This window comes from Ranitomeya imitator, chromosome 5 (genome assembly GCF_032444005.1).
Source record: "Ranitomeya imitator isolate aRanImi1 chromosome 5, aRanImi1.pri, whole genome shotgun sequence".
Taxonomy (NCBI): domain Eukaryota; kingdom Metazoa; phylum Chordata; class Amphibia; order Anura; family Dendrobatidae; genus Ranitomeya; species Ranitomeya imitator.
The window spans coordinates 372,293,467-372,307,121 of record NC_091286.1 but is presented as its reverse complement, the minus strand read 5'-3'; the positions used below and the strand labels follow the sequence as shown (position 1 = coordinate 372,307,121).

The following is a 13,655-nucleotide window of genomic DNA, read 5'->3' as shown; positions in this document are numbered from 1 at the left end:
ATGCTTAGAGACCTCCAAGACCTAGTTATGGTAGGAACTCCTAACCTAGAGTGAACAGGTGGGAAGTTGCAGCTTGTGACAGGGTAAAGAGTTCGCGGTTAGCAGTGAGCAATGGAGGGGCCAGACACATGAGATATGAGATGAGTATAAGTTTAGTTTTTGAGGTGAGAATAGGCTTCTGCCTTTTTTTTGCATCTGATGCTTATCATGTGTTTGGGTCTGGAGAGAATGCAATGAGTAATAAGGGGCATTCAATTTAAAGAGAATAATTTGCTGGGAAAATCTGTGCCATTTGAAAAATTCTAGTCGTCAAATCTGCTGTTAGGTCTCGAGTTCCCGCTTCTGCACAGGGGGAATCTCGAGCCATCTCCGCTGCGGTCTCCCATTCTTATCCAGCCGCAGTGGAGTCTGCTCAGCAGGGACGTCGGTCCCAGCGTCTTGCTCAGTCTCACTCTGTACTGAGAGTTACTGCTGCTTCTTCAGCTTCTGCCATTAAAGCCAGTGCTGGTCAGCAGCGAGCGGACTTCTCTGGGACTGAGTCCTTGTCTGCACACACTGAGCATGCCCAGGGCAAGATCTCCCGTTGGAGATCGAGGGTCATGTGCTCAGGCCCTGCAGCACATTCCATTGGTCCTCCTGGCAGGTCTTGGAAGGGCAAAGTTTCTGTGGCCACTTCCTGTGCTGCAACTATATAAACTGCGCATGACCGCACGGCCATGCGCTAGTGTACATTTGCATACGTGTGTTTGTCGTGAGTGCAAGTCGTCCTTGGATACCCCTTCCCTATTGAATGTCTGTTCGCGGAAGGTGTATGGTTGCTATCTAGCGCTCGACTTATCCTACAGCACGAATCACACATTTCAGCGTCCAGTTGCAGTGACCGCCAGTACGGCGCCGTGCACTTCCTCTGTGCTTTCCTTACCCAAGCCTGGGTGGTTTGTGGCGTTCGTCAGTGCGGCACTGCATGCACTCTTGTGCCCTAATATTGTCATTTAGCTTCCTTACACACCCAGTTGCGGTGTTGTGCCAGCAAGGGTCTAATCGGACTTCAATCCTAGTTGGGGTTGAGTTCGCTGACTACTTGCTCGCGCTCTATGTGCGGTACCGCGATCCTGTGACGCAACCGGATCGCTTCCTTCACGCTGGGTGACGTTTAACCCACGTGTGTATACTTATGAGTACCGCCATATAGTCTGTCATTACTTGGCAGCAGGTTCCATCTCTGCACGGTGGACCCCGGGCTGCGAACGCACCATACTCTATCTGTCTTATTATTTGGTGCGTTCCGCTAGCCCTAACATCTGCTTATCTCTAGCTGTGATGGGTCCACCTAAATGGGTCATTAGATTGTTAACAAATATGGAATGATTTGTGATATATAACTGACTTTGAATGAACACTGGCCGTATCTATTTCAGTTAAGAAAATTGCAAGGAAAATAGCTGAAAAACCCACCATACTCTCAGCAAACTATGTTTTGAAAATAAATGAGCCAAAAAAGCTACTAACCACTACAATTCAAGATGCTGTGAATAAATTGTACCTATTTTGCAAAATACTCTCAAAAAACATTTGGCCAAAGCAATTATCACACCATGTCCCACCTGAATAAAAAGCTGAAAAATTTAATTTCAAAATGGCTCCATACACTACCTATGAAAGTGTCCTTAGTGATATAACCAGTATTTCACTATGGTATTTATTTGCTGTGTGTTTTTTCTAAATTCAACTTATTCCAAATCAGTGTAAATGTGCAGTACTTGGAAATAAAGATTTACCATTTGTTTCCTTTTATAGGGAATTATAGGGGTTGTTAGGTCATCTAATATTAATGACTTATTTTTAAGAAGGTCAAGAAGAAGGAGTTTTGGAGTGCACTCAGGTAAAAAAATTGGGGTGCTGGTGAAACTGACTGTCCAAGTCTCAGTAATAAGAATCAAAAAAATTCACCGCTCTCTCAAATAGATAGTATGCAAAATGCAATGTGGTTTATTAAGCGAAAATCCAAGCAGAAAAAAATGGTGCCACACAAGATATAAGGTTCAAGATAACGTAATAACACTGTAGTACCCTCCCGGGTCTTACTCATGGGGTTACAAAAGCAGCGCTCCTGCGCCTAGCTAGATGTGCTGGCACATCTGCCTTGTTTCCACTTATTCTATACTATAGATCTCATACAACCAAGTAACCCCATGAGTAAGTCCCGGGAGGGTCGAAACGTTGGGTACTACAGTGTTATTACGTTATCTTGAACCTTATATCTTGTGTGGCACCATTTTCTTCTGCTTGGATTTTCACTTAATAAGCCACGTTGTATTTTGCATACTATCTATTTGAGAGTGCGATGAATTTTTTGATTCTTATTTTTAAGAAGGGTCATCGATATTAGACCAGCGGCAATCCAACACCTAGCTCTCCCATTGATGAGCTGCCATTAGCTTTATTGGTAGCCAGATGTAATGACTGAATGTGTCTGTACAGTATGTCTGTACAGTACAGATCTGTTCAATGTGTAGTAGCTGCTGCTGTTGACTGCACAACAGCACCTATTAAGGTCTGATTTGCAGGTTTTAGCACTGGCCGTTGCAAACTGAATGGAGCTGTTGCAGTGAAACTCTGTTCAGTAACAGCTGATTGGTGAAGGTGCTTGGTGTTGGACCACCTCAACATACTGATGAGCTATCCTAATGATAAAATAGATGGGATGCATGGCACTCCTGGGTGATAGGTGCCCAAGTAGGGTTCCAATCCTTAATAAAGCAGACCAAGAGAACAATCCAAGACAATATTAAATGTTTGCTCCTTCAATGCAGGCCTTCATTAGACAAATTTTAGTAATACTATACAGTAATAACATAAAACACAAAATTAATCAAATCCTATAATACAATAATATATCAAGATATTGGATATCAGTTCAAATATAAGCAATATAAGATGCAATTAAGAGAACATTGGATGAGAGCAAATAATTGATGGTAATGCTCAAAAGAATAATTCTCATGTAACCAATAATGGAAACAAAAAGACAATATATAAAATCCAAAGGGCTATTCCCACTTTATACCTTATATTTCTGCTTCTATTATTGTTTGTGCAACTACTATACCATTTAGCTTTATCTATATCTATTTACTCACTTTCTATGCCCTCTTACATTGACACTTTTCTACTGGTATACAACATGTAAATATGTATTGTTGAATAATACGATTTGACTGATTTTGTGTTTTTTGTTTTCCCGTATTTTGCTACCACAGTGGTCTGATGAAGTGATTCACTGTACAAGACAGAAATGTCAATACTCTTTTGAATTCTGCGATATTAAAACAACTTCACAACAGAGCATCATATGTTAGTGTGCCAAGTTCTCTTTGTCTACTATCCCAAGGACAGGTTATCAATAGTCATGACCAAAAAACACTTGTTAAAATAGTACAATTCTTATATGTAATTTATTTGTTTGCTTTTGAACAAAAGTATGTCAAATCATTGGACAGTAAATTTGCACCGTTAGGAATAACAGAGAGGATTCTCATTGACATCAATAATCAATATTCAATCAATATTCATATATAAGTAAATATCTAAATTACAATTTTCTTCCTAGGCTGCAATTACAGTCTTGTCAGAATACTTTATATATGTATACACATATGTGGACAGTTTTTTTTCTCAGCTTTTTCCTCAGTTATTACATTCTTAATCTCCTCCTTTAAATCTAGAAACAAAAAAAGAAACAGCACAGTATAAATACTTTTCTTCGTTTGCAAGGCCCCTAGACTATCCGTCCAATGATCCAAACTTCATAGAATTCCAAAAAAGAGGCAGCACTCCATTGTTTCAGTGGAAAAATGTGCAGGATTTTAATCAACCCACAGGTCTGGGCGACGTTTCGGCTACAAATGAGCCTTTCTCAAGCAGCTCCTTTAACTCTAGACATGTGATCATAAGATATATATGTAAAATGGTTGTTACCATGTCATAAATAGGTATTAGGTGTTAGCTAGTCCTTGTAAAAATAATTACTTATGCAATTTAATGATTATTAAAATATTCACCTGTTCTTGAGATACTACTACTTTTACTTATTTTACCCCTGGGTCCCTTGGAGAAAAGGATATACATAAATAAATTTCTTAACTTCAAAGGTTGATTGTATGCACACAAATATATACAGAGAGAGATAGAGAGGAAAAGCAAAGAAAGATCAGTAGATAAGTAGAAGAATGAAAAAACTACAAGTGGATTGCATGATAAATACTTTTTTCACATAGACACATACATACAAAAATTATGCATCTTAGGTGTCTAATATTTTTTTCTGTTGTACATCCCCTTCACCCCAAAAAACTAATATGGAATAATGTTTTGATTTATTGCTGCAGTGTGTCTAATAATATGTTAGATGTTAAAAATAAAGTGAGCTGAGCTTACTGAATTGTAAAGTCTCAATTCCTACTTGTCACTAGATATGTACATTAGAAAAAAATTAGAAAACTAAACTACAAATCCACTGGTTGAATAACAAAGCAGAATCATCCTTTAAATCTGGCCCGATAGCAGCTTGTAAGACAAGAAATTATGCACCTTTTGCCATTGTACATGCATTAAATTCAAGACCAGCAAATATTGAATGTCACATTTTTCTCGAGTGCACACTTTCATCACACAAAATCAATGGCACACCTATTTTATAGCAAAAGAAGACATGAGACTCCAAAAAGGTTGAATTGATTTACATGTTTAATGACTAGCGTTAAACATTTACTATGCTCTTTGTAACTTTTAAGTTCTTGATTTGCCAACACTGTATTTTAAAACCACACTTCACAACCATGTGTAAAGTAGATTAAAACCTGAGAGTTCAAATTTCAAATTAAAATTAACCTTTGCTCCTCTACGCAAAGTGCTAATTAATATAATTATATACTAATGTAGCATAGTTTGACCTCAAATTAGCAGTAGATGTTTTAGTTGCTTGAAGCATATAGGCCTACTGTAAATATTTTAAACTGGACGTGAAATTAGACACAAGTTTATAAAAAACATGTTGATTTAGCTTTACTTTTCAACAACTGAAGCAGAAGAGTTTAGTTACTGAAAAATGAAAAATAATCATATTTGTCATTAAAAGAAACTATGAAGGCATATTATAGAATGTTTAACCTGGATATAAAATTTCTCAAGATTGCCGTGAAATCTGATTTTGGCTGTTGCAGATTGTTGGTTGTTATATATAGCTGCTTCTGAATCCACTCCGTTCACATAAATAAACATTATATTATATTGACCCCTTGAATGCAGTGCACCAGATAATACCAAAGGATTAGGGCAGAAAAAAACTGATACACTTAACTTCTTTGCGACATGTAAATTTTCCAATTTTGCGTTTTTGTTTTTTCCTCTTCCGAAAGCTATATTTTTTTTTTCATTTTTCCATTGACACAGCCATATGATGAGCTATTTTTTGCAGGGTAAGCTCTGATTTAAATTTTTAACTTATATTAAATTTGTTTATTGGTTGTTATAAATAAATGTAATAAAAGTTAAATGTTAATGGAATGGTAGCTTTTTTGGTGAGCCTCCTTTTTTAAACTAATCCTGGGAATTAAGTAATTATAATAATTTTTAAGCTGTGATTTTAAGAGACGTAAGTTATTTTATCATGTGGTTTACTAGAAAGTGGGAAAAACTTTCAAAGTGTTGCATAATTTGAACTGAAAGGGAATTCTGCAATTTCTTTTCATTTATAGTGTACATTATACAGTTAAAATAACCTAACAATATGATTCTCCAAGTCAGTACAATTACGGAGATACAAAATTTTATTTTATAAGTGGTAGAAATGTTTTAAAATTAATTACAAAAAAATCATGTGTGTCACATTATTCCAAAAAACCTAACATTTTAACATTTTCAGTTAATGTGGCTGTATGAAGGCTTGTTTTTTGAATGAATCTTTGGATTCTTTTATCACTTTAGAGTTTACAGATCAGGTAAAGTAATCAAATATATCTTGATAGCTTGGACTTTTACACAAGTAACAATACAATATATCTGTTTTTTTATTTATTTCAATGATGGAAAAGGGGGTGAATTGAACTGTTATATTTTTTTATTTCTTTCATAGTTTTAAAAATATTTTTTTGCACTCTTAACTGTATTACTCCACTTAGGGGACTTGATCCTGTGATCATCTGATCACTCATGCTATGAAAAGCAATATCACAATATTGCTCCATATAACATAAATCATGGTCTCCTATGAACACCAGCCAGGAGCAGGCAATGACAGGAGAATGGTCATGGCAGGTGTTGGGATCTTCAGCAGACTTTCGGCCATCATGACAATCCACAATCGTGTACCACTCTTTGATATTAAATAGTACCATAATATTTGTCAAGATATGTGAACTGTTATAATTTATGAAAAAATTAGAGTGCAAACTGGACTGCTTTTGGTTGTGTAATATAAAATTGTACAAGATAATTCTCACAATGCTTTAATTTACCAATTTTCTTTATTTTACATTTGAAACAAGTGGAAAATTAAAACTTGTTATATCAAAGCCTTGAGAAATTCTTTCAGTGCTAGATAAAAAATAAATGCAATTTGTGGCATTTGAGTACCCTCAAGTCTTGAAACTCATTGAATGCATGCATATTATCCATCCTACAGTTAATTCATATTGAACACATGACTATCATAAGATCATAATACTTAAGGCTATATTCATTTTTATTTGTTGTCTTGCATACAGGTGAATCTGGTGTTGAAGAGTGGTCCCAATGGAGTACTTGTTCAGTTACTTGTGGTCAAGGGTCGCAGGTGCGAACCAGAACTTGTGTACCACCTTACGGGACACACTGCAGCAGCCCCTTAAGAGAAACAAGGGTTTGCAATAACACTGCCCTCTGTCCAGGTAGTGTTAGTAGCAGATCAATATAAATTTATTCATTTTAAATATGTTTAATAAGAAAAAATGTACAGGTTTTCTTTTCTCATTGCTATTTCTTCAACATGTGCTATCTATAGTCTGATCGATTTATATCATCATGCATGATATTATTTATTTTTGTTTTACAGAACAGTTGAACAAATTTACTTAGGTTTTATTTAGAATTTTTTGTAGTATGGAGCAATTATGTGAAATTAATATTCTCAAGATACAGTAAAACAGATATTTCAGCTATGTACTAAATATAGCATATACTAAATAATGCAAGCTGTATTACATTTGGCAATTTAAGCATCAGGTCAACCATACTTAACACTTTCCATGGATACAATTAATTTTGGCATTATCAGTATTGTTGAGCATTCCGATACCGCAAGTATCGGGTATCAGCCGATATTTGCGGTATCAGAATTCCGATACCGAGTTCCGATATTTTTGTGATATCGGGAATCGGTATCGGGATTAAGATTAATGTGTAAAATAAAGAATAAAAACAAAAAATATTGATATACTTACCCTCTGACGCGCCCTGGTCGTCACCGCTGCAACCACCTTGCTTTCGTTCCGAAGAATGAGCGCGCAAAGGGCCTTCGATGACGTCGTGGCTTGTGATTGGTCGCTGAGCGGTCATGTGACCGCTCACGCGACCAATCACAAGCCGTGACGTCATCGAAGGCCCTTAACGCGCTCATTCTTCGGAACGAAAGCAAGGCGGTTGCAGTGGTGACGACCAGGGCATGTCAGAGGGTAAGTATATCAATATTTTTTACTTTTATTCTTTATTTTACATGTGAATATGGATCCCAGGGCCTGAAGGAGAGTTTCCTCTCCTTCAGACCCTGGGATCCATTACAGGATACCTTCCGATATTTGTGTCCCATTGACTTGTATTGGTATCGGATATCGGTATCGGCGATATCCGATATTTTTCGGATATCGGCCGATACCATCCGATACCGATACTTTCAAATATTGGACGGTATCGCTCAACACTAATTATCAGTTGGCTAAAATCTTAAAATCTTACTTTTTTTCTTCTATGCAAGCATATATTATGCTTTTATTACATTTAAAAAAACAGCTACCATATTTTTCGGATTATAACACTCACCTTTTTTCCCCAAATTTGGAATAAAATTGTGGGTGTGTCTTAAAATCTGAATGTAGCTTACTGGGGGGTGGCTGCAGTGCAGAGGGGAGTGGAGCGATCCTGAGGGAGGAGGTTGATAGGAGGGGGTGCAAGGCTGTGAGGGATCTGGGCTTTTACAAAATGTCAGCAGAGTCCCCGCACTTGGCCTCGTTTTCACTGAGGTGGCTTTTGGGAAATTGGCTGTCGGGGCCCGCAGCATTGCCCCTCTTCCTGCAGCAGCAATCCAGTATCCTAGGACCCTGCTACACTGCAGCCACACCCCACCCCCTTGGTAAGATACCATAAAAGTGGACTATATGACATAATGCCATTTTATTTGTAAAAAAATCCCATTTTCCTCCACAAAATTTAGGGTGCGTCTTATGGACTGCAAAATAAAGTATATGTCAAGTTCATTTAATATCAATATCAGCATTACATGCAATGGTATTTTGTGCTATAGTTTTTGTCATTGCATATCTAATATTCTGGTTAAACAGAAAACTCTGGCAAAGGTTTATTTTATTATTAAAGACAAGTAAGTTGTGCTTTATAAAAGTTTGACAAGCAGACAGGTTGGGAAGGGTTAAACTGGGAATACTTCAGTTAAAACAACCTCATCGAAACAGAGATTTTTAAATGGCCAGTGTTCTAAATCTCTTTGTTCTATGTACACTATTATATTGATTTTTGTATTTCTGTAGTGGTTGTAGACATTGTTCTTTAGAGATGAGTGAAAGTCCTGAAATTCGCATGAATTTGTTTGCAGATATGATTTACTTAAAATAAAATTTAGGTTGAATCAAGATGGATGTGAAAAGACATTTATTATGCTCTGAGTTCTCTTCAGACCCCAAAGTATAACAAATCGATTGCTAGAAATGGGGGAAAATAATAAAAGATAATATTCACCTGACCTAGGCCCACACTTCATCTGTCGTGCCATCTTCACTCCCTGTCAGTTCATTTATTCTCTACAGTTTTATGTCTTTTTGTAATGAATAGGCCTCATCCTGTCACATGAAACTAAGGCCTACTGTAGTTATTACTGGAGGTTTTAAAGAGAGAAAAGTGAATGAAGGAAGAGTGTGGAGGACCAGGTGGGAAGCTGTGGCCGCACAACACATTAGGAGAGGGCATAAAACAGCATAAAAAGGTAACAGTATTTACCTGCCCAGGTCACAGAACTAATGCACTATTAGGATGTGCCAAACACATGCAGTTAATATGGAGGCAACATAGGTGCAAAATACTTATGGAACAATCACTCACAACCTACCTGTGAGGAATTGGGGTACTGTGCTCCTACCTGTGAATCGATTGGGTCTGGTGATACACTAATCCGGTTGCAAGTGGCACCATTGTCCTGACCCTGTAGGCAGAGCTACCATGCGTGCAAGTTAAATGGTCCAATCTTATGGAGCATTGTGTTCGGGTGTAGTAGGATGTGTGGGGACATGGGATGCCAAATCTCCCACAGACTTCACTGCCCAGGGAAGAAGGGACACTTCTGTGTCTGGCACTAGGTAATGGTGGGATTGTATCTATTCTGCTGTGCAAGTTAACAGGGAGTACCTGTCTGGAGATGATTGAGAGGTATTCAACACCTGATCTTTTCCTTTAGCATCAGGTGGGCTAGTTAACCCTGTTCCCAGATCAGGTATTTGCTGTTTATTGCAGTTCCTATGTGTTGTGACAGTGAGTGGTGCTTGCAGTGTTGATTGCTCTCTTTCAGGGTTGATCTCAGGGTTTGTTTCCCTTTCTCTTCGTGCTATATCCCAGGGTTTCTTGCAGAGGAGTTTAACTAGTTTCGACTAGGTTCTGCCCAAGTCATTGCCGGCAACAGCGGGACTGGGAAGGACTCTGCTAAAGTCCCCCTCCCATTTACTGCTAGCTGGGCGGAGAGTATCCCAAGATGGTTACAGAAAACCCTCGAGGACTTGGAGATAAACTGGGATCAGTGGTCAGAGACAATATTAATGGGAGCCCCATGTAATCTTACCACCTGAACAAGGAATAAATCTACATAGTCCTGTTTCCGGGGCAACTAAGCCAAAGGAACCAAATGGCATTGTTTAGAAATTCTGTCCACAATAACCCCAAGCGCAGTTATATCCTTGGAATAAGGTAGATCAGTAATGAAGTCCATGGATAGTTGCAGAAACCGCCAGACGTACATCGTAGCCTCTCTCAAAACATGGAGACCTAGGATGAAATCCTAGATTACAGAAGAAGGGGGACATTCCCAAGCCCTCATGATGCTGTTGTTTAGAGCGAACTCTGAGAAGACTATGTATGATCCCCAATCATGCTGAGTATGGGAGCTAAAAAATCTTAGATAGGACTAAAGATACTGATCGATTGGCTCAGTTTTCCCATTAGTTTGAGGGTGTCATGCAGATCAAAACGAAAGTTCTGATCCAAGGCATTTACAGAAAGCCCTCCAGAACCTGCAGATAAACTGGGACCTGTAGTCATAAACAAAACATTTGGAATCCGCATAGAAGAAGGCAAACTTACCTGAAAAGCCACCTTATTGACAACTTCGATAATGGTAAATGGTCCTGTAAATATGGGTGCGAGATTAGGCGATGGTACCTTAATCTTGAGATTCTTAGTAAATACCCAAACTTTGTCCCCCACTCTGAGTTTACAACCTTTCTGACAATGCATATTGGCCTGCCAAATAGTGCGGTCCACTGCTTTCTTGAGATGGGTAATGGCCTCCCCCAGACCTCCTGTAATTAGTGAATAGTTGCAGAGACCACCAGAAGTACATTGTATCTCCCCTCAAAACATGGAGACCTAAGATGAGAGGAATCACTCAGAAATCTACTTATTGTCGACTAGGTTCACATCACCAGACTCCAGCTGCTCTGCGACAGTTGGCCTGAGAAGGGCTCTGCTGAAGTCCCCGCATTTACTGGGAGCTGGGTGAAGAGTATCCCAAGGCCCTTTAGGGCTCGCTTAGCTGGGGCAGCTAGCACCAAGTGTGTCTGTGGCTGTGACCTTTGCTGATTTGATGGGGATTGGGGATTACTTAATATTAAAATTGCACACAAAAAAGGATGTATAAAGCGATGGTAACATACATGTGGTGCTTTTTTTTTTAAGCCAAGCCCACAAATGTTGGCCTTGTGTGCAATTTTAATACAGAGAATAAAACCTCCATGAATTAGTAGATTGTAAGTGGTTGTCTCATCAGTATTTTGCACCTTTGTTGCCTCCATCTTTATTATATAGATTTTCTGCATCCTGTGCATTACTTCTGTCACCTGGACAGATAAATATTGTTGCCCTTTTTATGCTGTGCTATGATAATTCTTGAATTTTAATTCTTCTTTCGGTGGCCTTGCTTTTAATGAGGATATATAACAGGTGAGTGTAATCTTTGGTTATTTTTAAACACTTTTCAACAATATCAGGAATCCATCAAAATAGCAGTCAGTTGGCAAAATCTAAAAATCTCATTTTTCAGGAAATTTGTAACTTTCATCTCTACTGTTCTTTTGTATGCTTCTATGCAGTGAATTAGGGATATAATGTTATTCAATAATTGACCTGTCCAGTAAGACAAAATGTTTGAGGAAATACCTTTCCATTCTTTAGGGGACATACCTTTCAGGAGAAAGGGATTCTAATGTTATAGAATGAGGTTGTCAATAGGTTTGTCAATGGTCTTTAAAGGGCGTGTCTAATAAAAACAGATTATCATCTATCTACAAGGTTTTTATAATCAGTAGATGTCCGACTGTTGAAGCCTGCAATGATCAGCAGAATAGGACACTTTTCTCCTCATTAGAATAGAGTGAAAGTGGGCAGTAGGGTTGAGCGAAACGGGTCGGCCATTTTCAGAAGTCGCCGACTTTTGGCAAAGTCGGGTTTCATGAAACCCGACCCCTGTGTGGGGTCGGCCATGAGGTCGGCGATCTTCTGAATCTGGTATTGGAATTCCGATACCGAGTTCCGATACGTTTGCAATATCGGAAATCGGTATCGGAATCCATATTTAAGTGTAAAATAAAGAATTAAAATAAAAAATATTGCTATACTCACCCTCTGACGCGCCCTGGTACTAACCGGCAGCCTTCCTTCCTTAGAATCAGCGCGTGAAGGGCCTTAGATGACGTCGCGGCTTGTGATTGGTCGCGCGACCGCTCGCGCGACCAATCACAAGCCGCGACGTCACCGAAGGTCCTTCAAGCGCTGATTCTTAGGAAGGAAGGCTGCCGGAAAGAAGCAGGGCGCGTCCGAGGGTGAGTATATACCTAATATATACCTATTCACCACTCCATCATTCTCTGTAAAGCTTACAAGCGCTGCGCTTGGCTTTTCTAGGCAGCTCTATAGAATTGTTAGGAATGCGACCTGCATCTCCATTTTACAGCAGGGATAAATGTGCGCCATAGGGATTGAACATTCTTTGTTCTTCCAATAGGTGTAAGTCCCTGTTTTTGGATCCCCCACCGATTACTAAGTTGTCACTGATCTAAGGGATAGGTGATAATTTGTTTGCATTGGCCATCCACTTTATTATATACAGATCAAATGATTACTACAACCGCAACAATGTACATTTGTATTGCGTTTCTTAATGGATTAAAAAAATCATTTAAACAGTAGATTATAACTTTTGGTATAATGTTCTATGTATGTGTGTTATTTGTCTTTAAAACTGAACAGGTGCTTTTGATTCTTGATTTATATGTGTCCACTGATTAAGGCCTCATTCACACATCCATGTTTAAACACGTAGGTTAACAAATGGCATCAGTGTTGCTCATCAGTGTGTCATCTATGTGTCCATTTTTAGCATCAGTGTTTTTTCATGGAAGGATAAAGAGATAATTTACAAAGTTTCTCCTGTACTTTGCAATGTTAAACACAGCCTGTACATGGATGGTTCACAGATGCCATCAGTGGGCTGTGTGTGTTTTTCTTTGACTCACAGATCTATATTGGCCATTGTAAAAAAAAACGGACACATCTCCGTGTTTTGCGCAAACACACTGTTCATGAAAAATGTAGACATGTGCATAGATTATAGTGGGTATGAGTGGAATCCTTGAAAAACATGGATACCACACAACGTGCTATACGGACGTCTGAAAGAGGTCTAAAGAGAATGCTGATATCATTTGGCAACTTATTTTCAATTTAGTTCTAGATGCACAGTTAAATTCTTTTTCCTTATTACCATGATGAAAAGTAACCTCCATGTACACAAACTGTTTGATCTGCCTATGCAGTTGTACAAGGCTTTTGTGAAAAAGAGGCCCACTACCACCATACAATAAAAATAACAGTGTTTCCAACTGTTTCCTTGATTGCATGTAAAAGATTGCTAAATATGTATGCCTAATAAATACATTTATGGCATATTCACAGGATATATTATAAAAATCAGTGAAAAAGTGGGTAACACCACTAGTACACTCACTTATGTCTATTGGCCCCTATTTGCGTTGGCTGCTAGACACCACATCGAGGAAAGACTAGATATGGAGTTAGCTATCCTGTATACATATGCAGAATAGATCTCTCTATTCCCCTTAATAGAAGTA

At 38.5% G+C, this 13,655-nt stretch overlaps 1 protein-coding gene across 5 annotated transcripts in view; it reads left to right on the top strand.

The window, feature by feature from the left end:
• Positions 1 to 13,655, top strand: part of ADGRB3 (adhesion G protein-coupled receptor B3) — a 1,579,303-nt gene that overhangs the window by 518,059 nt on the left and 1,047,589 nt on the right. For 3 of the 5 annotated variants that reach the window (XM_069726664.1, XM_069726665.1, XM_069726663.1), the window contains exon 4: positions 6,765 to 6,926. The exons of the other annotated variants lie outside the window; for them this stretch is intronic. In XM_069726664.1, the coding sequence (XP_069582765.1) occupies positions 6,765 to 6,926 (162 nt within the window). The remainder of the gene's footprint in view (positions 1 to 6,764; positions 6,927 to 13,655) is intronic. 5 annotated transcript variants of the gene reach the window in all.